This window comes from Felis catus, chromosome B4 (assembly GCF_018350175.1).
Source record: "Felis catus isolate Fca126 chromosome B4, F.catus_Fca126_mat1.0, whole genome shotgun sequence".
NCBI lineage: Eukaryota > Metazoa > Chordata > Mammalia > Carnivora > Felidae > Felis > Felis catus.
In genome coordinates this window covers 13,957,158-13,981,060 of record NC_058374.1, presented here as the reverse complement: position 1 = coordinate 13,981,060, position 23,903 = coordinate 13,957,158, and the positions used below count along the sequence as shown (strand labels likewise).

General features: G+C 42.0%; 1 protein-coding gene across 1 annotated transcript in view; it reads left to right on the top strand.

The window, feature by feature from the left end:
- FAM107B (family with sequence similarity 107 member B) overlaps positions 1-23,903 on the top strand; it is a 165,767-nt gene that overhangs the window by 12,652 nt on the left and 129,212 nt on the right. Inside the window, exon 2 of the mRNA XM_023256382.2 lies at positions 9,910-9,970. Coding sequence (XP_023112150.1) covers positions 9,961-9,970 — 10 coding nt within the window. The 5' untranslated portion in view covers positions 9,910-9,960. The remainder of the gene's footprint in view (positions 1-9,909; positions 9,971-23,903) is intronic.

Here is a 23,903-nt window from a genome sequence, read left to right as displayed (position 1 = left end):
ATCAAAACTACAATGAGATAGCACATCTGTCAGAACAGCAAAAATCAAAACCACAAAAAACAGCAAGTGTTGATGAGGATGTGGAGAAAGAGGAACCCTCGTCCACTATTGGTGGGAATGCAAACTGGTGCAGCCCCTAGGGAAAACAGTATGGAAGTTCCTTAAAGAGTTAAAAGTAAAGCTACCTTATGATCCAGAGATTGCACTACTGGGTATTTACCCAAAAAATACAAAAACACTAATTCAAAGGGATACATGGACCCTTGATGTTTACTTCAGCATTGTTTATAATAGCCAAATTATGGAAGCAGCCCAAGTGTCCGTGGATAGATAAATGGATAAAGAAGTGATAGATACAGATTAGATATAGATATAAATAGGTATATCTACATATGTAGATATAAATAGATATATGTGGTATATCCATATATGTAGAAATATACAGATATATGTAGTTATATGTGGAAATATACACATAGATATATATAATGGAATATCACTTGGTCATAAGAAGGAATGAAATCTTGACATTTGCAACAATATGGTTGGATCTAGAGAGTATAATGCTAAGTAAAATAAGTCAGAGAAAGTCAAATAGCATATGATTTCACTCATGTGAAATTTAAGAAACAAACAAGCAAAGGAAAAAAGAAGAGAGAGACTGACAAATCAAGAAACAGACTCTTAACTATAAAGAACAGATGCTTACCAGAGGGGAGGAGGGTGGGGGTGGGGGAAGTAGATGAAGGGGATTAAGAGGACACTTATCATGTGGACACTGAGTAATGCATAGAAGTGTAGAGTCACTATATTGTACACTGGAAACTAATATGACGCTGTATGTTAATTATCATGGAATTAAAATAAAAAACTTAATAAAAATTTAGGATATGTTTTAAAAAAGGAATGAGGGGCTCTTGGGTGGCTCAGTCGGTTAAGTGTCCCACTTTGGCTCAGGTCATGATCTCTCAGTTTGTGGGTTTGAGCCCCGCATCGGGCTCTGTGTTGACAGCTCAGAGCCTGGAGCCTGCTTTGGATTCTGTGTCTCCCTATCTCTCTTTGCCCCTCCCCTGCTTGTGCTCTGTCTCTGTCTCCCTCTCTCAAAAATAAATAAACAGTAGGGGTGCCTGGGTGGCGCAGTCGGTTAAGCGTCCGACTTCAGCCAGGTTACGATCTCGCGGTCTGTGAGTTCGAGCCCCGCGTCAGGCTCTGGGCTGATGGCTCGGAGCCTGGAGCCTGTTTCCGATTCTGTGTCTGCCTCTCTCTCTGCTCCTCCCCCGTTCATGCTTTGTCTCTCTCTGTCCCAAAAATAAATAAACGTTGAAAAAAAAATTAAAAAAAAATAAACATTAAAAAATTTAAAAAATTAAAAAAGAAGTAATGAGATGTTAACATGAGAAATTTTAGTCTGATTGTTAGGGAACTTTCCAGATGGTAAGATGAACTGAACTATAACCATGTACCTAAAATGAATTAAGGAAAGTCCTTTGAATATGACATTTTAGAAACTGGCAAATACACAAGAAAAGAAAACAGGTTTGCTTGGAGATGTCAGATGACTCCTAACATCTTTCCATCTGTACTATCATCTTTCAGGGATCTCTTTAAGGACCACAAAAGGAGATAAAACACCAGATTTTTAAAAGCGTTTGTCAGTATATATCTAAACACAACTAAGCAGTTGACCAGGGTCCTATTCGTGGAAACAATGGACGGATAAATGAGCTGACACAAAACTGTTCTTACATAGAGCTGGTGCCTTTGCAGGAAGTCACTTCCCTAAAAGGGGAAACCATCCGCCGCCACCACCTCACGTGCCGGGCATCGCTCCATTTACACCCACTAACAAACTCACCACACCACAGCCCTCCGAGGGAAGAGCTATTATTAGCTACACTGTCCCACAAGAAAATGCAGGCACACGTGATGTAAGGAACTTGCTAAAATCCCATGACTCACAAGTGGGAGAGCTGCGATTTGTACCTATTCGTCTGACTCCAATGTGCATGCTTTTCCACTGTATTAATATGATACAAATAAAGCACTAACAAATAAAAATAAAAATAAAATCCAGAGACCTAGGCTTGTCGAAATGGAAAAGGGCTGGGTTCTCTGTATTTTTGCCATGTCCTCCACATGATTTGGATACATACCCAAGTTTGAGAACTACAAGTTTACAAGCATGAGATCTAATACCTCTTCTTTTTCTTTTTCTTTTTCTTTTTCTTTTCCCTGTAACTACTTAGTTTTCCTATAAGTAGAGATGAAGAAAAGCAGAAAAGCACGTAGCACTCTAGGGCACCATGTAGGGTAGGCTGTAAATGAACCAAGCCTCTGGTCAAGGTCTCAGAGCCTCCCTGATCTTAGGTAACTTAGTGAATTGCAGTGTTTGCTCCTGAAGAATATCCTCTATGGGCCCAGCCCTTCTTGGGCTCCCCTTCATCTACAATTATCTGAAAGGGCATTCTCTGAGCAGCAAGAAGTTAGGGGTAGCCTAAACTGATAGATTTGGCAGAGGAATATAGAAATAATAAACCACAGAATAGGACACAGGACCACCATCCATTATAGCTCCCACTCTGCCTTTTGCCTCTGCTTCTCATTGAGCATTGGGTTCATTCTCTTAGGCTATCTCAGAGGATATGACTGTCACTGGCTCTGAGGCTCCTACCTAAGACTGTAAGACATCCATCAACCAAGCAGAGAAGTCCCAGTAAAGTCAGGATGACTAGCCTAAATTAAGTTGCATCCTCTTACCTAGATTAATCCTTGAGGCCAGGAGATGGCAGCTCTTACCAGATGGGGTGGGTGGATGCTGGATGAGCAGACAGTCACCACTCTATGTCATGTTAGTAGTGACTAGTATGATATTCTTACACTTGTCATCTCATTAACCTTCACAGCAGTCCTGCAAGGACATCAAGTGATTACTTGTACATTTTGATGAGGAAACTGAGGCTCACAGAGTTTCTACAAGGCACAGCCAGGATTTGAACCCTGGTCTCCCTAACTCCAAGGCCCACATCCTTCCACCACCCTGTGAGATGACAATGGGCTTTGCTTCTGTCTCCACCCACTTGCTCTATTGTTCTTGGCACATTTCAGAATAGTTGTATCTGCTGCATTAATTCTTTAAAATGACAACTGTGTAACATGTCTTAAAATTGACTGGATGCTTCTGACACCTCACCTGTGCACTGGGGTCCAGAGTCATTTCTCTGAAGGCTCAAAGACTTGTTCACAGCTTTGGAATTGTGTTTGCCCACCCAGAAAGAGGAAGCTGAGGACATGGGTGAACCAATTTATTTATATTACCCTTCCCTTAGTCCTAAGTGCTAACCAAGCTCTTTCTCTCACGTTCCAATATTGAAATTCTTTCTACTCCTTATCCTACATGATTTACACACAACACCACATGAAGAGGAGGGGAGAGAAAGTTATTTGTTAGAGTTAGGATTTTTCATTCCCTAAGAAAACTAAGATCAATGTCATATGTCTCTCCTGTGGTTATGAGTTCCTGGAGGCCCAAGATTATATTCTATTCACTGTGGCATTCCCCACGTTTTTTAGCATAGTTCCATGAACATGGAGGTTCCTCAGTAAATATATATTGACATAAATGGAATTTTTCTAGGTTCTAAATATAGTCAGGAAAGAGCTTTTGGTGGATGACCTGTAATCCTTTCCTTAGTGGTCCAGTGGACCAAAAAAATGGACATACTGGGGCGCCTGGGTGGCACAGTCGGTTAAGCGTCCAACTTCAGCCAGGTCACGATCTTGCGGTCCGTGAGTTCGAGCCCCGCGTCGGGCTCTGGGCTGATGGCTCAGAGCCTGGAGCCTGTTTCCGATTCTGTGTCTCCCTCTCTCTCTGCCCCTCCCCCGTTCATGCTCTGTCTCTCTCTGTCCCAAAAATAAATGTTGAAAAAAAATTAAAAAAAAATGGACATACAACCCAACAAAGTGTTTACACTGGAAGAAAAGGAAAGGTGCATAATATATATTCCCTCTGCAGCAGGCGTTGGAATAGATGCTGTACAGATTTATTTTATCCTCACAAAAACCCATGGATATATATATTATCTCCATCTTCAGATGAGGAAATTTAGAGAGAACAAGTCATTTGGTGTACATTATGGAGAGGTGGTTATGAGCATAGATTCTAGACCAACGGGGTTTTTCTGCAGGCTCACTTATTAGCTGTGTGACTTGGGGAAAGTTCCTTAATTTCTCTGATCTTAGTTGTTAAGTTTCCTCATCTGTAAAATGAGGACAATAATATTTGCTAAACAGATTGTAAAGTTCTTACAGGCAGTGCCTAACAGAGAGTTCAAAATATTAGCTTAAAAACACTCATCCATAATTAGGACTCTCTTTTACAAATATACGATATTTTTAAAGCTTTTTCAGTGCATCAGAAACATCTAGAGGTCATTTGAATAGCAGATACCAGGGTCACACTCCAATTAGTGTGACCAATTCATCTCAGTTTCCCTAAGACTTCCTTGGTTTTCGCACCAGAAGTCCTGCATCCTGGAAAACTCCTCAGCTCCAAGCAAATCAGGATGGTTGGTCACCCCAAACCTCATTCTTAGCAAATCAGAAACTGAGCTGCGGCCCAGGCATCCATAGCTTGAACAAGGGCGAGACACTGATTGATATTAAGGAGGGATTTTAGTATAGTGGTTTATGTCATCGGACTTGGAGCCAGGTAGACCTGGGTCTGAATTCCCTCTTGGCACTTCCAGGAAATGTTACTTTGGGTGTGTTGGTGGGTTCCCGGAAAGCTGACTCTGAAATGGAGAGTAGCATATGCAAAGTTCATTAGGGAGTGTTTTGGGGATCAACCCTTGTGGAAAGAAAGAGAAGGATGAAGGATTAGGCAGAGAGAAATGATGGGATACAATGAAGTTTCTCAATGAAGCCCTCCACTAACAGGCAGCTCTGGAGCTAGGAGGGTCCTTCAGAGCTGTCTTGAGATCAAGTGAGGGGGCTGGGCCCCTCTGCCTTCAAGTCAACAAGTCCAAGTACCACCAGCCCTAGCAACTCTCTTCCAGGATGCTGACAGCTGAGTGCTGTCTATTAACCACGTTTCTTGTAGCTCTGACAATAAATCTTTCAGTCCCGAGGGAGTCTCCAGGTGTCACATCATAGTATCCACTACAGGGTGAATGAGCCACTCTGAGCCTCTGTTTCTCCATCCATAAAACAGGACTGATGATAATAAGGTCACCTACCTCAGAGAGTTGTTGAGGGCTAATGAACTGCTACACAGTGGGTTAGAGTTTGGGATGGAGATGGGAGCTGCTTCAGGAAGGCCTTATAGAAACTATGACCTGATCTTTGTTATTAGGCGGGACAATGTTCAAAGTTTCATTGTGGGTTGTGTTACTGGGTTGGATATTAAACAAAAGTGTAAAGTAGGGGAACAATTGAATCCATTCAACAATTGTTTGACAAGCACCTGTTGACAAAGAGGGTAGAGCCTGAATGAAGCTTGAAGAGGAAACATAGTTTTTGCCCTGGAAGATCCTACAAAATAGTGGGATAGATGAGGCTTAGATATGGGATTCCATGGAAGATTAAAAATGTATTTACTAATAGCAATGCAGTGCCAAAATAAAACAAGTGAAATGAGAGATACTCTTGGCACTGGAATATGGTGAGTTTTGGATATCCATTTCTAAAATTACCTCCAATGGGAGACTTCATATCCATCAAAATGTGGACTTAGATGCTGCTAGAGAGGATGTAACAGAACTGTCACATTTTAACACATTAATTTACTGTAATATTTTGTATGGGGGGGAGTTTTACATCAAGAGCCTCAAAAACATTCATGATCTTTGATCCAAAATCCTACCTTTGAAACTTTAATCCAAAATAATTTGAAATAACAAAAACCCTTACACTGAAAGACGTTCTTTGTAGTACAGTCCATAAGAGAGAAGACTTGAAGACTCCTCAAACGTTTGGTGACAGGGAAGCAGTTATTTAAAATTAGAATTCAACTTTCTTGGGAAGGGATGGTTATATTTGGAATCCATTTTCCAGATGGAGGAAGTTGACGCCAAGAGTCAGTCATGTACTTGTTCCAACAGGTGGAGACGAATGGGACTAAATCTCCTTAATTCTTGGTCAAGAATGCTATTTTTCTCTTGAACTACCATCTTGTTTCTAAACTTGCTCTCCTAGAGTGAAATGCCAGCTGTCAGTGTTGCACTATGAGGCCAGCTTAAAATGACTCAAAGTATGTCACTGAGCTTATACAGTTAATGATTGATCGATTGGTTGACTGATTTTCTATTGCTCAAACAGGTGAATCTTAGGGGAAAAAAAACTTATTTGTACTAAAACATACCTTGAACTCACTCATTGTAAACATACTCAGGTTGTGGTTTAGTGTGATGTATTGCAAATATTTTAAATTTTCTGTATATTGTAATGTTTTGACATATCTCAAAAACCTTTCTGCTAGCCATTTCTTAGAGACAACAAAGGGTCCAGCCTGGACTGTGCCTGCACGAGGCAAACTAACCAATCCAGAGTTGGACCTTCTCTGTCTGGCCTGTGTACCCCAGGAGGCAATATCCCTCTGCCTTAATTATCTCAGCGCCAGGTACCAGGCAACTAGCGACCATCCCTATGGCTCAAAGCCCACTGATTATTTAAAGTAGCCAATCCTAAGCTATTTACTGCACCCTGCCTTGCCTTTCCCTTGTGGAAACCCCAATAAAGTCCGTGTCCTAAAGACTCCCCTAGCTCCTGTCTCTTGCCCCCAACCACTCTGGTGTCTTTCCCATGTGGCCCTCCGAGGTGGGCTGAGCCTCTTTTCTAGGACCTGTGAGGGTGATAGACTTATTTTTTCCTGATTTTCCTCTCCTCTGACTCCTCTTGTGGTCGAGCCTGACTGACCATCTCATAAAGAATACAAAACTCATGACCTCTCAGTAAAACATCTTGGAATTAGACCTCAGAAGAAATAGATGAAAAGCTCAGTTGTTTGCCAAATTGTATTAGCACTTCCTCTGAGCACTTTGTCAGTGCATCAACCCTGTCATATTCCATTTAAAAATAGATTAAAATACAAGATAGTGTGTGAGTCACAGAAGCTATTGACCAACGCAGCCACTCTGGCTGCCCAGAGCTGAGGTGCATTGGCTGGTTCTGTTAGAAGTGACAGAAAACCTGATAGAAATGGGTTTTTATTTTTTAAATCATCGTGGTTTAAAAAAAATGTTTATTTATTTATTTATTTATTTTGAGGCGGGGTGGGGGGGAAGGGGAGAAAGAAAGAAGGAGAGAGAGAATCTCAGGCAGACTCCACACTGACAGCACAGAGTCTGTCACAGATCTCCATCCCAGGAAGAGATCATGCCCTGAGCCAAAATGGAGTCTGACCCTTAACTGACTGAGGACCCAGGGGCCCCTAAATGTGTGTGTGTGTGTGTGTGTGTGTGTGTGTGTGTGTGTGTGTGTTTAGGAAAAAGGAACATAATAGCTGACTTAGGCTGAAAAGTCCAAGGTTAAGCTTTCTTCTGGAATGCTTGGATTTGGGGCTCTAATGATATCACTGGGACTCAGTATCAGTCCATCTCTTGGCTCTGCCTTTCTCTGTGTGGATGTCTGTCTCAGCTGCGTGTGACAGCACCAGCTCCAAACCTCAAAGTCGCTTCAGATTTTACTGGGTAAGAATAGGAGTCAAATTCCTATTCCAAAGTCCAGAGGAAATCTATCATTAGCCTTGATTGGGTCACATGACTCCTGGAACCAATCACACGGAAATGCAGTGGACTGATGGGCCTGCCCTGAGTCACATGACCACCCCTGGAGTAAGTAGTATGGAGGGAGGTCCATGGAGCTCTGGGCTGGTTTCATAGGAGCCACAGTTGGTGAAGAGTGGAAGAGGATGACTTTAAAGAGGAAACCGGGTCACACTTACTAGATAGAGTGAGTGAATGCCAGGCAGCAAAATCAACAGATGTCTACTACAGTTGGACTGTTGTCATTTTATTCTAGCTCTGCTGGGGAAAAGCCAGTGAGAACAAATTCAGCAAATCACAGACTTGCACTGAAGAGAAGAAACACAAGAATCTAAGAAGCTCAGTCTTTTTTCTCTAAATAGAACATAGTTTACACTATCGAAGACAGATGCTTGTTTATTCTATGCTGAGAGCTCTCCAGCCAAGAGGATTCCAAATATCCTTCCATCTGCAGATCATTCCAGGGCTTTGCAATTTTTACTATTTAACGAGAAAAATTGGGGGAGGGGCACTTTAAAATAAAATAATATGTTCGGAGGAAAGCTGAAGGGCTACATTATTTCACAATTCTGGAATTCAAAGCAATAAAAAGTAAACACTGTTACAGGCTCAAAGGAGAGTACTTTCATCTATGAAACAATTTTATTTGGTTATTTGGGCATTTTGAGAGACTTTCCCTATAGCTGTATTATAAAATCACTCCTGTGTTTTCATTATATACAGTCCTGTTTGGCCTTGTGAAACAAGAAATTAGGTGCTGTAGTTAGTTTATGTATAATGGGGCTTTCTATCATTTACATGCCCTTTGGTGTAGTATTAATTCACATCCCTTTTAGAAATATAATTTTGGAAGCAATTATCATTAAAATTTCTTACAACTTTTAAATTTGAGATAATTGAACTGAACGCGTGTTTACTCACATCGCCCATACTGGTTCATGGGTTTCAAAAGTAGAATAAGTTTTTGGAACTGCTCCCTGATAAACATTTGAAGATGATTTTTGATCTCTGGAAAAGCATTTGTTCCCAACATAGGTGAAATCAATTCCCTTGTAAGTTGAGTGTGATGACAATTTAAAGAAACTATTCTTCATGAGTTGAAAAGAACACTTCTTTATCTTACTAACTAAGCCTGAGAGTATGATGGATTCTCATCTAGATGAGATAGTACTTAGGAGCTGCAAACTCACAACAAATGGGGGAGTACTCCTACCATGGATAATATCAATTTTTGAGTTCCATTGTTCCACTTTGGTTACAGAGTAGCCTCGGTTATCATTTATGGAACTCCACACCCCCATGCTTTGTTGTGGTCCAAAACATCTTCTAGTGGGCCACATTCTTTGGAGGAACAAAATATGTGCAGAAAGTGTGCCAGTCTGGGAAGGATGCTGAGTAGACAACTGCTTGCAGTGTAATTGAAGGGATCTTGCATAGAAATTAAGGTCCCACAGAAATAGCCTGTAAGAGGCACTCAAATATTTGTTCAAGGAAGGAAAAAAAATAAGTGAGGGAATCAGTGTAAAGTCATCTTGCAGACAGAATTAGAAAAGCATCTTGTAGACATTCTTTTTAATTTACCTCCCTCACTCCTAGCTCGGTCTACTTCAGCAATGTTACAGGAGTCACAATGTCATTAAAAAATACCATACCGGAACTCAAAGAAGAATGTGTTTACTCAACTTCCCAGAGATAAAAAATAACTGAATGGTGATATATTTTTCAAAAATAGGTGAAATCAGCTCTTTGAATATTGAAGAGTAAAGCATAATTATCTTTGTTACACCATGCTGGTGGAATATCTGACTTGTGGAGGAACCTACCACAACTTTGCCTAAGTAATCGATGCTCCCAAACATGTTAGTCACTGAGGGCCCCTGGATTGTATTGATTCAGGGACCACATCCATAGACACTTCCCTGTGCTGGCACCCTAGAGTTTGTAACCCAGCACCCCTGTAGTTATTCTACTCAACATCTGGTGTTGAATTTGTTGCTTGTCCAAAGACTCAGTTTGTTAAGTGTTTGGTCTAATTTTTTTCAGATCTTGAACTCATATTAATTCAGTAGGTTTGCATAAAGTGTTTATGTAAATTAGTGCATATTTTTAATGTCTCCCTATTTTTCTGGTTTGTGGGGCTGTAACTCAGGAAGAAGAGGACTCCCGGGAAGAACCTAAATGTCTCGAGTCGGAACAGAAGATGGCATCAGGTAGAGTACATTCAGTGCGACGCCTCCTTTTCTGGGCTGCTGTTGCTGACAGCAGGGCTTGCAGCATCCAAAAGCTTTGCATGTTGCCAGAGAAAGTCTGTGTGACTTTCCAAATGATTGGAAACATGACTAGAAATGTCACTTGTGATGTATTCCAGGCACGATATCTAGACAATCTGGTCATCATGCCGAAATTAGCTGCTTCTCTTCTTTCTTTTATTGATTCCAGTTCTTGATGAACAAATACTTGCAATGAAGTAAATGATGATAATGATGAAGAAATTTCAAATTTGGGAATACTAAAATAAGTAGCGTAGCTGTTCACTGAAGTTTTTATGATTACCTTGGGAAATGACACTTAGTTGCGTTTGCTGGGTTTCTTTTTATGTTAGTGCATAGTGAAATACGCTGCTTTGCTAAGACTATTTACCCCATAATAGGACTCCCTATGAGATACTATGGAAAGAAACAGTGATGAGTAAATTCATAAGTTAGTTGCTGACTATGATCAGTAAGGATAATGACATGCAATGCTCATAAAAACAAACATTAGTTGAATGGACCTAACAATAATGAAAGCTAAGTCTCTGCTTCTGTATTCAAATGGATTTTAGCTTGGTGTTTTAGATGTTTAGGGGTTAGAAGAGGGATCCAGATGTGTTTGCTGCTGGCAGAGGCTCGTGTTCTTACATTTTAATGGAAATCAGAGAGCAGGATTGAGAAAATGGAAATGGTAATGAAAAAAATGCAAAGTGGGGGGGAGAGGTGGCACCCTGCTCTGATATAGATGGAGGAAAGAGAATTAACAATTAAGCATCTCCACCATCTCCCTCTATACCCCTCCCAAGTGTCTATCCTCAACAATAACAAACATTGCTTTATATTGGTGCCTCTCCCTAGGACACTCTCCCCTTGCAGATCCTTGCTTCGCTGCCTCCTTCTCATCATTCAGGTATCCACTGAAATGTCTACTCCCTGAGGCCACTTTGTCATTCCTTCCTACCACTCCTCATGTCATTGCCCATTTTTATTTGTTTCATAACTCTTATGACAATCTAAAATTATCTTTCTATGGATTGGTTTGGTTACTTATTGTTCCCTAGAGAGTAGAAACCTTGCCTGTCTTATTTAACAATATCTTAGCACCTTGGACAGTGGCTGGAACCTGGTAGTCTTTCAGTAAATTCTTACTTGAGTCCTTTGTGTCCACTATATGCAAGGTATTTTCTTTCTCTGTATAATGGAGATATAGGTAGGGTGGGTTTGATGTGAGCCAACTCTGTAGCTACTTTAGATGTAGACCCTTTAGATTGGGCTATAAAGGAGCATAAGACATGACACATGCCTTCAAGAAAACAAAAGTCTAAGGCATAGATGTGTTTGGAACACAAGAAATAATGTGAAAAGACTGATACAACCAAAGCCCTCTGGTTACATTGAGGAAGTAGAATCTAAGAAGCTTCCTTGAATTGATGATGCTTGTAAGGAGTTTTGGAGTTTGAAAGTAGCGGTACAGAGTGGGCAGAGTTGGAGCTTGTGTATCATACCCATGAAAATTGTTCTGAATGCTACTTTTGCACACTCACTCTTGATTTTCAGTTCCTCAGCTAGAGAAGGCTGGGATAATGGCCACTGCTGGGTCAATGCAAATTTGGCCGAGAGATTTTGAGTTTCCTGGTTGCTGTTATAAATGGTATCACTTGCTCTCTTGGTATAGTGCCCACTAGATTTTGAAGGCATTTGTTCACATCCAAAGACTTGACTACCTCACATGTTGTGAAGGCACAACTACTCACTAAAGCTTTTCTAAGACATGAGTTGACTCCAACACATCCCACCATGACACCTCTGAGTGAGAAATCAGGGATCCCATTCTCAAACAGTCTGCTAGCATTCTTCAATCTTTAAGTCCTTCGAGTGTGTTACTAGAAATGTATATAGTGGTAAAGATTTTCCTCCAGAAATACATTTGGAGTCAGAGATCCCAATGAACATAATTCTGCAGAAAAAGAGGGACACAGTTTAGTTAGAAATCTATAATCCACATTTCTTTGTGATTGAATTGTATGGCTTTAGAATTTGGATTGTGAATAAATATTCATCTATTTTCTTAAAAAACACCAAATAATGCTATTCTCTAAGTAGAAATTTTGAGAAGAAAATGCAAAAATTTCTCACTACTTCTAAAAAGTGCTTGGGTTCACCAACTTTGGGACTTACTACAGAGCCCCTTTTGTTTATTCAGGATTTACTCCCAAAAGTGCATCTCTACACTGTGGCACTAGTGTACTTTGCCTCTAGTTTTCATCCATTAGTTCAGATATACTGTGTTTATTAACCATTCTTTGAAATCATATTATGTGTAAGTTGTGTCTGCCAGGTTATTTGAAAAGTATGAACATAAAATACAATAACTAAGAAATGTTTATTGGGTGCCTACTATGTGCTAGACATTGTGCTAGGAATAATGCCATATTTAGAGTGGTAACTAGGACAGACATGACTCCATGTTTCATGGAGTTTGTGGGAAAATGAGAAATGCAGCCATTAAACAAATAAAAGGAAAATGTAAATTATGGAGAAATTGTACCCTTTAAAAAACAAGTAAAATGTAAATTCTAGAGAAAGCAGGGTTCTGTGGAAGTCTTGCCTTTAGAGCTTGTACTTAAATAATGTCTCTAAAACATGGACACAGAGGGCTAAGACAACAGGTCTGATACAGTGCATGCTAAAACACAGACAGGAGTGGGGGATGAGGTGAGAGAAACTCAATTTGGCGGATCCAGGAAGTTATCCAAGGGATTGCAGCATATGAGTTGGGTCTTGAAGAATAGATATGAAATCCTTTTGTGAAGAAAGACACATTAGCCAGGATATTTATAAAGTGAAAACCAAATACTATATAATGAATCTAAGCAATACCTATTTGGCATTCAGCCTCTTTTTGTGGCCGCTGACCTAATCCTCAAGCATCAGTCACTTTATCCTGAGATCTATAATTTATACTTACAGGGTCTACCCAGGGGCTAGAACAGGTTAATTGGGAGTGTGTTTAAACTTTACCATCATTACCTGTCATTTGCTCTCTAATAATTCAGTGTCTGTGTATATTTGAGGGTTTTTTTTTAAGTAAGTGACCTGCGTGTAATAGAACCCTAATGCCTACTCAGAATCAGGGAGCACTTCCCCTTGACTTTATGGATATATTAGCTGAGTGGATAGAGTGCCCATTTATAATAAGTCTCTTTTAATGTGATACACCATGAGTGGCTGTCAGCTGGTGCTTCATTTTAGCAAGACCAGTGCTAGGCATGTTCATCATCAGATAGATAAAATTTACCTTTGCCTCAAGACTGCCCTCTCCAGGCCCTGCCCCTCCACAGTAGGGTTCCTTCCTCACTACCTTTGGTCCCCAGTTCTGCTACCATCAAAACAACATGCAGGGTTCCTGGGTGGCTCAGTGGTTTGAGCATCTTGTTTTTGGTCTCCTCTCAGGTCATGATCTCACCGTTCATGAGATTGAGCCCACATCAGGCTCTATGACCTGCTAGCATGGAGCCTGCCTGGGATTCTTTCTCTCCTCCTTCTCTCCCCTCCCTTGCTCATGTGAACTCTCTCTCTCTCAAAATAAATAAATAAGCTTTAAAAGAAAAGAACATGCAATCAGGCATGTATACATTGGTACGTAATTAATTTACCTGAATATGTTGCCTCTTCTACAGCCTATTGGTATTTTATGGTGCAAATGTACCTATGGAATGAAAAAATTTGGTGGCTGTTAAAAGGACTTTAAACATTAGCAAACAGGTAAGAAGAGGAGTGCTTTCTGGTTACAGACACAATGTATGGTTAGTCACTTTCTTGACTTGAGTAAGGCCTTGAATCATTGGGATGCTCAGTGAAGATTCCATCAGACTGTGTGTTCCTTAAAACCAAGTTTTATGTCTGTGCACAAGTGAGGCTAGATCCTTTATGCAAAGGTGCAATTTTGGAGATATCTTGCATCATTCTCCTACAACATTCTGCTTATAACTGCACAGGGAAAAGGAAGAATGAGGTAATGGACCCATGAAAAATGGTGATATGAGTGGAGATATTGTGAAGGAAAGATTTCCATATGTAACAGTTCCTTTGAGGTGGCCATGGTGTTATGTGAAAAACAGAGAAAAACAATGATACTTTACTAATTGTGACAAGAAGGACAACATAATTCCAAGCAGAAGGATCTATATGTCAGCAAGGAGCTGACAATATGACCCTCTGAAGATAAGCCAGTTATTGGAAGTATCCAAGGACAGGGGGAGGGTTTACATGTTCTCACCTGATTTGGTGCCTCATTTCTCGGCTGCTACATCACAGTTGGCAGACATTTTGGTCTCTATGGCTCACTTTGCCATCTGCTCCCAGATCTTTCCTTCTGTAGGTTTTCTTTCCCTTTTGCATTGCCATGAGAGGTGTTCCTTTCCCAGAACCTTCTGTGGTTGCTCTGACTTTTGGAGAAGTTTGTTTGTTTTTTTTTTTAATTTTTTTTTATTTTTTAAAATTTACATCCGAATCAGTTAGCATATAGTGAAGCAATGAATGATTTCAGGAGTAGATTCCTTAATGCCCCTTACCCATTTAGCCCCCCCCCACCCACACAACCCCTCCAGTAACCCTCAGTTCTCCATATTTATGAGTCTCTTCTGTTTGGTCCCCTTCCCTGTTTTTATATTATTTTTGTTTCCCTTCCCTTATGTTCATCTGTTTTGTCTCTTAAAGTCCTCATATGAGTGAAGTCATATGATTTTTGTCTTTCTCTGACTGACTAATTTCATTTAGCATAATACCCTCCAGTTCCATCCATGTAGTTGCAAATGGCAAGATTTCATTCTTTCTGATTGTCAAGTAATACTCCATTGTATGTATATACCACATCTTCTTTATCCATTCATCCCTGGATGGACATTTGAGCTCTTTCCATCCTTTGGCTATTGTCGATAGTGCTGCTATAAACATAGGGGTGCATGTGTCCCTTCGAAACAGCACACCTATATCCCGTGGATAAATGCCTAGTAGTGCCATTGCTGGGTCGTAGGGTAGTGCTATTTTTAGTTTTTTGAGGAACCTCCATGCTGTTTTACAGAGTTGCTGCACCAGCTTGCATTCCCATGGAGAAGTTTTGCCATGAGGCTTAATTTAATCTCTTTCTATTCCATGGAAGGGCCCTTGGAACAAGCCAAGCACTGCACGTACACACAACAGCCTATAAAAGGCATCAATATTGAGCAAGGTTAAAAGTGAGCGTTACCTTTTCGGTACAGAGACTCAGGTTTACAAGCTGACATAAAGAAACTCCAGATCTTGCCCAAACTAATCTTATCTTTAGCTAAATGATAGAAATTATGTAGTACTACTTTTCGGAGATTAGCACATCCTATCTTCATTTATTCATTCATTCCCTTGTGGACGGGGAGACAGATGAATGGGCAGCTATGCTTTCTTGAGAGAGTTTTTTTTTTTTTTTAACGAATTGCACCCTTTCTGGTGGCTATATTTCAAAAAGAAAGTAAAATGTGTTTTTAAAATGTTGGCTCTGTCTTGCCATTTTTCTTGCCCATGCGTTGCTTTAAAAGCAGGCCAAATATTTTTGAATGCTAAAGCAACTTTCAAATGTGTTTAAAATTCAAGAACACTTTGCTGAATCCTTATCATCTTTTTGGTTGCACTCAGCTGGGGCTTTTGGGGGCCCCAAGATTGCAACACTTAGATCATAATGGGAGAATCTTGTAAGTTGAAGCTATTTTATGACAGTCAGAACATTTCATTGGAGCACTCCTTTTGCTAAAGGTCACCTGTGGCTGAGTGGGGCCCGGCACGCTTTCAGAGTTGGCTGTCTGTATCATCTGCATTTTGTCAAGTTTTCATTTCCTGTGGTTTGTAGGTTTCTTGTGTGTGAAGTAAACCCCAAACGGTTAAAATTCTTCAACTAAAAATGAATGCAATAAGGAAAAAAAATGTATGTATTTTTGTAACCTTTATGAGGAAGTGAGACCAGGGTTCCACTGAACAGCTGCTTAAGCGACATGATATCGCCGTGTGTGTGTGTGTGTGCATGCGTGTGCATGTGCGTGTGTGTGTGTGTGTGTGTGTGCATGTGTGTGAGGCTGGCCCCCTGCGGGAAGGTGACACTTTTGGCAGGGAGCCTTGGGAGGTGAGAAAATGACCTATTCTCTGGCAATTCAGACAAATAAAGTGTTTGGTCTTAACTTTCATGTCACAGTAGAACAGTCAAAATGAGCTTTCCACCCAGCCAACTGTATTTCAGTCACACCCCACTTTGTGCAAAAAAAGGTTATTTATTTTCCTTACCGATTTTTCCGAGGCGCGGGCCAAAGAATGAACAGAGGACTGTTCAGGTAAGGAAGTTAGAAAACAGAAGATGCTGTACACTTCCTTTGTCCTGGGTTTACTCTCTTTCCATCCCCTTGACCTTAGAACTGACAGTCTGAGGTCCTAGGAAGCCTTTTAATCACAGAAGATGCTGCTGGGGGCTGTAGATGACCTGATCCCTAAATTTGTATATGGGATGGTTGGATGTCTTGGTCTGCATGGCTTCCGTCCCTACCTCCTGTTAGGGCTCTGCTCTCAGCAAGCCTTTCCCTGACCACCCTGAGCAAAAAACTGTGATCTGTCCTTCAACTCTAACCTCTTTGCCCCATCTTGCTTGTCCGAAAGCCACTTACCACTCTGGCACACCATGTCCTTTATTTACTCTTTGTGTGTCTTCCCCTTCTAGAATGAGCTCCATGAAGGCAGCAGTGTTTGAGCATTTTATAGGCCACTGTGTACATCATGAATGCCTACAACAGAGGCCTATGTATAGTGGGTGCTCAATAAATGTTTGTTGGACGAAGAGGGAATGCTTGCTCTTTTCTTTTAAACTTTCGCTGAAGCAATGAGCTCAGCCAGAATCTGAACGCTGAGTGCATTTTTCTATTTGTTTTTTTTTTCCCCCAGCTCTCAACACAATGTCTGGAATATGAAAGAGCTCAAAATAAATGGTTGTTTGACTAAAGTATGAGTGCATGCATGAATGATCAAGTCTGGCTTATAGTACAACTTTTAATATCAAAACTGTGTTTCAGCTGGGCCTCTAACAAACATGAAGAGAACCATGGGTGGGGGGTGGTGGTCAAAGATGAGGGAGACATGAGGCTTGCCTTCAAGGAGCTAAATGTCCTTCCTGTGCCTGAGTTTACCTTCTTTCCGTTCCCTTGCCTGTAGGACAGTCTGTGGGTTCTGGGAGGCCCTTTACTAGAGAAAATGCTGCTGGGTTGCAGATGACTTCCGGCCAAGTCCTGATCCCTACACTCCTGTGTGGGACCTAGATACCATGCTTTTGTTTTAGCCTAAGGAGTCCCACTATTTTGTCTCTACTTCAAATACTAGTTGACTGAATGTTCACTGTCATATAAATTCTTCCCAAGAAGTGATGGTCTATCAGAGGAATAAGCACCTGCAGAAGTGATATAATCCCTAATCCAAAAACGAAAACACCACTGGATGGGGAGGCCATGTTTGGGCTCTAACAGATATTCATAAGGAGGAAGATGTTTCTAGAATTTATTCACAGGTCCTGCATTATCAGTGTAAGTAGGAGAAAGACATGGGGTGGGGGAGAGTGCAGCTAGATTTTCTTTGCTGTTAAATCAATTGGCCTTGCCCTCGAATCCAAGAAGATGCTTCTCTGGTGGGCGGTGGTGGGGAGGGAGTGGGGATGATTCTTGTCTTTGGCAACACAAGGCAGCAATGGTTTTCCTTCATGCAGGAAAGGACACTTCCTGGCCTGCCTGTTAGAGATGTACCACTCTGCTCCTAGCTTAATATTATTTTGCATTGAGAACGTGTCAGACTTAAGAAATCCGGTTTCTGAGTTCTCAGCGCTGTCCTAGGCAACAGCCAGTAAGCGATACTACCACCCACAGCTCTGAAACCACAGCGTCCATCCTCCTCAGGGTCACCCAAGAGCAGTTTCTGGTTTTTCTCCCCTCTCCATGGGCAGAGAGCTAATCATTTCCAGATTTCTTTTATTCAGGAAATTAAATAGACCATTTATTGTTCATAAATGAGAAAACACAAACAAATAAAAGTGAGAGTTTGATTTAGGTCTCTGTCCTCAAGGCACCCTTGATTGGGGTGGTTGGCCTGGTTGACTGACCAGGCACCTGTTTCTTGAAGAGGAGCTGAAATGCACCTGCAGAGGCAATGCCTGGTTTTGGTGTTGTGCCCACGCACCCCAGAAGACACCTTGGTAGCTTTATCAAGTACTAGTCCCCTCAGCACTTCTGGAGACACGAGGCTTTCCAGAAGTTTATCCAGGTCATAAAATGAATCAGTTACTAGGAATGAATTTTCAATGTGGCAATACTTGGAGCAGAATTGCCTAATTTGTGTGCGTGTGCATGTGTGTGTGTGTGTGTGTGTGTGTGTGTGTGTGTGTGTGTGTCACAAGATGTTTCTATGCTATTTTACTTTCCTCTATTATTTCATTGTTTGTTTAAAATTTGTTATTGGGTGTTTGTAAGAATCCCTTAGAGCAGACAGGATTGTGAAGGCAACACTAACACACAAAAGCAGCAATGATGAAGCAGCACTTACAGGAAATACACGAGACCACAAAATGGTGGTCTTCCAGTGTTTCCATCCTGCAGGAACCTCTCTCCCCACTTCTACCGCTCGTGTCCTGTCCTCAGACTAGAAAGCTGGGGCTTGTGTCACATGCTGCGCATTTGGATGCCCAGCCCACTCTGTCCTTGGGGTGTCCCCTTCCTCCTGTTCTCAGGTTGCGGACAGTGGAAATCATCATGTAGAGGTTCCAGCTGGTCATTGTCACAAAGGCTCTTAGGTAGGAGACAAAAGGTGAAGTTTTTAAATCTCAAAGATTGTTGGTGGTGGTGTTCTTGTTGGTATTTACCCACGTTTCCCTGCAAACGTTTATTTATTTATTTATTTATTTATTTATTTATTTTATTTATTCCAATATATGAAATTTATTGTCAAATTGGTTTCCATACAACACCCAGTGCTCATCCCAAAAGGTGCCCTCCTCGATACCCATCACCCACCCTCCCCTCCCTCCCACCCCCCATCAACCCTCAGTTTGTTCTCAGTTTTTAACAGTCTCTTATGCTTTGGCTCTCTCTCCCACTCTAACCTCTTTTTTTTTTCCCTTCCCCTCCCCCATGGGTTTCTGTTAAGTTTCTCAGGATCCACATAAGAGTGAAACCATATGGTATCTGTCTTTCTCTGTATGGCTTATTTCACTTAGCATCACACTCTCCAGTTCCATCCACGTTGCTACAAAGGGCCATATTTCATTCTTTCTCATTGCCATGTAGTACTCCATTGTGTATATAAACCACAATTTCTTTATCCATTCATCAGTTGATGGACATTTAGGCTCTTTCCATAATTTGGCCATTGTTGAGAGTGCTGCTATAAACATTGGGGTACAAGTGCCCCTATGCATCGGTGCTCCTGTATCCCTTGGGTAAATTCCTAGCAATGCTACTGCTGGGTCATAGGGTAGGTCTATTTTTAATTTTCTGAGGAACCTCCACGCTGTTTTCCAGAGCGGCTGCACCAATTTGCATTCCCACCAACAGTGCAAGAGGGTTCCCATTTCTCCACATCCTCTCCAGCATCTATAGTCTCCTGATTTGTTCATTTTGGCCACTCTGACTGGCGTGAGGTGATACCTGAGTGTGGTTTTGATTTGTATTTCCCTGATAAGGAGCGACATTGAGCATCTTTTCATGTGCCTGTTGGCCATCCGGATGTCTTCTTTAGAGAAGTGTCTATTCATGTTTTCTGCCCATTTCTTCACTGGGTTATTTGTTTTTTGGGTGTGGAGTTTGGTGAGCTCATTATAGATTTTGGATACTAGCCCTTTGTCCGATATGTCATTTGCAAATATCTTTTCCCATTCCGTTGTTGCCTTTTAGTTTTGTTGGTTGTTTCCTTTGCTGTGCAGAAGCTTTTTATCTTCATAAGGTCCCAGTAATTCATTTTTGCTTTTAATTCCCTTGCCTTTGGGGATGTGTCGAGTAAGAGATTGCTATGGCTGAGGTCAGAGAGGTCTTTTCCTGCTTTCTCCTCTAGGGTCTTGATGGTTTCCTGTCTCACATTCAGGTCCTTTATCCATTTTGAGTTTATTTTTGTGAATGGTGTGAGAAAGTGGTCTAGTTTCAACCTTCTGCATGTTGTTGTCCAGTTCTCCCAGCACCATTTGTTAAAGAGATTGTCTTTTTTCCATTGGATGTTCTTTCCTGCTTTGTCAAAGATTAGTTGGCCATACGTTTGTGGGTCTAGTTCTGGGGTTTCTATTCTATTCCATTGGTCTATGTGTCTGTTTTTGTGCCATCCCTGCAAACGTTTAAATGAAGTGGCTCTTTGGTCCTAGGGGGTCCCCTAAGGTCAGCGTCTTTATTTCCCTCACTCACTCAGCCGGGTTCAATTTGGCTTCATGGCAGTCAGACCCCACCACCTACTTAAGGATTCCTGGTGGGTCAGCCACTGCTCCAGAATTTGTATATGGGAGGAGCACAGATCAAGCCATATGGTTGAAAAAATTTGTTCTAAAGTCATTTTTGTATGGCACTTCATTGAGAAAATGCCATCATCCAGATTCCGAGGGGGGATGGTGGCAGTGCAGGATTGCTGAAGCTGGGGAGTGTGGCCACCGTGCCCCCACCTCCACTTCTGCGGACATGCCCCATTTCCAGGCCTGCAGGTGTCTGCCTCAGGGGTTTTGTTCCAGAACCTGCTCTGACCCCCCTCAGTAGCCCTCAAGCAAGTGCTGCTGCGACCTAGTGAAGCAATACCTCTGTTCCCTGGCCCCTTGGGGAGGCCAGCTGTGGGGCACACGCCCTGCCCTGGCGCCCCAGAGTTGCCGCCGAGCGCCAAGCCCCCTGTCACCCACAGAAGTAGCTGGTGGCCCTTCCTCCCGGCTTCTCCTCCCACTGCCCCCCCTGCTGTTGCCCTCACCTCCCACATACACGGCTTCTGGGGGCATCCATAACGAGACAGGGGCCCCTGGCACCGGCACCACGTTCAACACACCACAACGTACTCAAAAGAATCAGTGAGCCTAAGATCTCACAACCAAAACAAAACCAAAACAAAAAACAAACAAAAAAAATCTGAAAATATTTTTTTTAATATAAATGCAAACTAGCTGCTTTGATTACTACCTCATTAACTGGTCAAAATGGCGGCCTTCCTAAGCTTCTTAAAAATTCTCCAACCTTGGGGCACCTGGGTGGCTCAGTCAGTTGAGCCTCTGACTCTTGATTTCAGCTCAGGTCATGATCTCAGGGTGATGGGGTGCCGCCCCAAGTTGGGCTCCACCTGGGGTATGGAACCTGCTTCAGATTCACTCTCTCCCTCTGTTCCTCCCCCACCCCCTCCCCTTTCCCTGTGTGGCCGTGCACTCTCTCTCTCTCAAAAAAAAAAAAAAAAATTCTCCAACCTTTTCTGAATGCAGCATTCTGTCCTTACCCATTAATTGGGGGGGTGTTGAATGATTACTAAGAAGGAATAGGATTTTTCCATCTCGAAGTTGACTATCACAAAGCATAGTTGCTTAGATACTGCCACATTGTGACTCATTTTGAACTCACTTGACATGAGTTGAAGAGTGGATTTGAGTCACAAAACCATTTATTTTTGAGTCCCAAACATGAGCTCTAATGTTCAGCTGAGTTATTGATTGGATCTATGTGAACTTGAATAATCATTTACCTTATTTTGAGCCTGTTTTTAAAAAACAGCTTAGAAAAGAACACCTCTGCTTCCTTACCCTTCATCACAGAGAGATGATGAGAGACAATAAAATACCATAGTAAAATGTTAAGTGAATTTTCTGTAACAAATTATGGCTGAGGGTTGGTATGTGGTCTGTGTTCCACACAGCTATTCAAAAACAGTGAGTAATTCTGAAAGCCTGAATGGTGATTTTTTTTTTAATTTTTTTTTTCTTTTTTTTTTTTCAACATTTTTATTTATTTTTGGGACAGAGAGAGACAGAGCATGAATGGGGGAGGGGCAGAGAGAGAGGGAGACACAGAATGGGAAACAGGCTCCAGGCTCTGAGCCATCAGCCCAGAGCCTGACGCGGGCTCGAACTCACGGACCGCGAGATTGTGACCTGGCTGAAGTCGGACGCTTAACCGACTGCGCCACCCAGGCGCCCCCTGAATGGTGATTTTTAACTGCTTAGGACTGGCGTTACCCATAGGGCAAAGTCAGATACGTTTTCTTTGGCCTGCAGTCTTTAAAATTAAAAAAAAAAAAAAAAATGATTGCCAGTGTTTAAAGCCTGGAAAATTTCCTGTAAAAATCTAGGTTCTGATATCTCTTGAGAAATTGAAAAATCTGGCCAAACCCAGCCTGCCTTCCTAAGTGATAAAAAATAATAATCAGCTGGTGTCGCATCCCTGAGAGGTTATATCCCCATCCTGCCTGTGTCTGAGGAGCAGGTGAGATTGTGTGGGGGCCATTGCCATGGAAACAGGGCAGGAAATGCTAGCTTGCATCAAGCTGGTGAGCACTGACCTCAGCCAGCGATCTTCACACAGTTCCCTGAAGCTCCCCACAGTTACATTTTCTTGTGGGTCAGAGGCTAATTCCATACTCTTCGGAGGCTTCTCATGATTTCGATAATGGAGTGGTACAAACATTTTGCGACTCTGAAGGGTACCACCGGGAAGGGGAACCACTTAATGGATGGGTGTGGCTGAACAGCTATAAGTGCAGCCCCAGCTCACACCTTAATGACACAGGACATTGGAGGACTAGGGACAGCTCTGGGGCCACACCTGCCTCTCTAGTCCTTTTCTTTTCACGGGAGCTAAGGGGTCACGGTGTTCCCACTGAGAGGGCTGTGGTAAAGGACTTCTGTTTCTGCTCTTGCTCAGCAAGACTGATGTCACATTCCCTTTGTGAGCATTTGCTCATCTGGCCGTGTGCCTGGCACCTTTTAGATGGATTTCGATCAAGCATGACTCCAGTGTATATAGTAATCGTGGAAAATTTCAGCTTTCCTATCCAAGGAGAAACTGACAAGAGGGACACACTGCCCCCTTGGCTTTTGGGAGCCGAACCAGATCAAGGACTTGAAAAGTCAGGGCACGTTTGGCAGAGGCCCAGTGCTGGTATTTGGCCGTCACTGTAAATACTGTGGCATCAGTTCATTTGGTTACATGGTTAACTCATCCATGTGTTCAACGGACATTCTGGAGCCTGCCCTCTGTGTTGAGCACCGATACAGGGCCTCAAGTCTCGCCTTGTTGGTTTTATGCCCTCAACCCTAATAGCCACGTTTCCAGAAGTTCAAGCTTTAACATTTTTCTTGTGTCTGCATTCTTTTCATGGCTGCTCTGCTATAAAGTGGATTCATAGGATGCAGGTCCATCCAACCATTGGAAAATGTTTAAGGAAAATGGAACATCGTGTTACTTCCTTCAGGTGTCCACACTTTCTCTGCTCCCATTGAGTGTATCCGGAGTTCATCTGGTCCAGCTGCCATTTTTGATTTGAGTGTATTCAGGATCACATGCTCTGAATTGTCCTTTTCTAACAACTGAACGTGAAATGTCTGGTACACATGTTTGCCGGATACTCTAACAATGACACTAGCTAGTATTTACTAAGTACTTGCAATGCATTAGGTGCTATGCTAAGTGCTTTATGTGAATTTCTTGTGTAATCTTCTGAACAGCCCTATGGAGTGGGTACTACATTGTCCCCACTTTGCAGATAAGGAAACTCAACCTTAAAACTTTAGTTTATCCCAACATAGGCCCAGTTGAGTCCAATGCCCTATACCCTTAGCCATTTCAGCAACTCTGCAAACACCAATATGTCTTCTGAACAGAGTTGAGAATTTCTG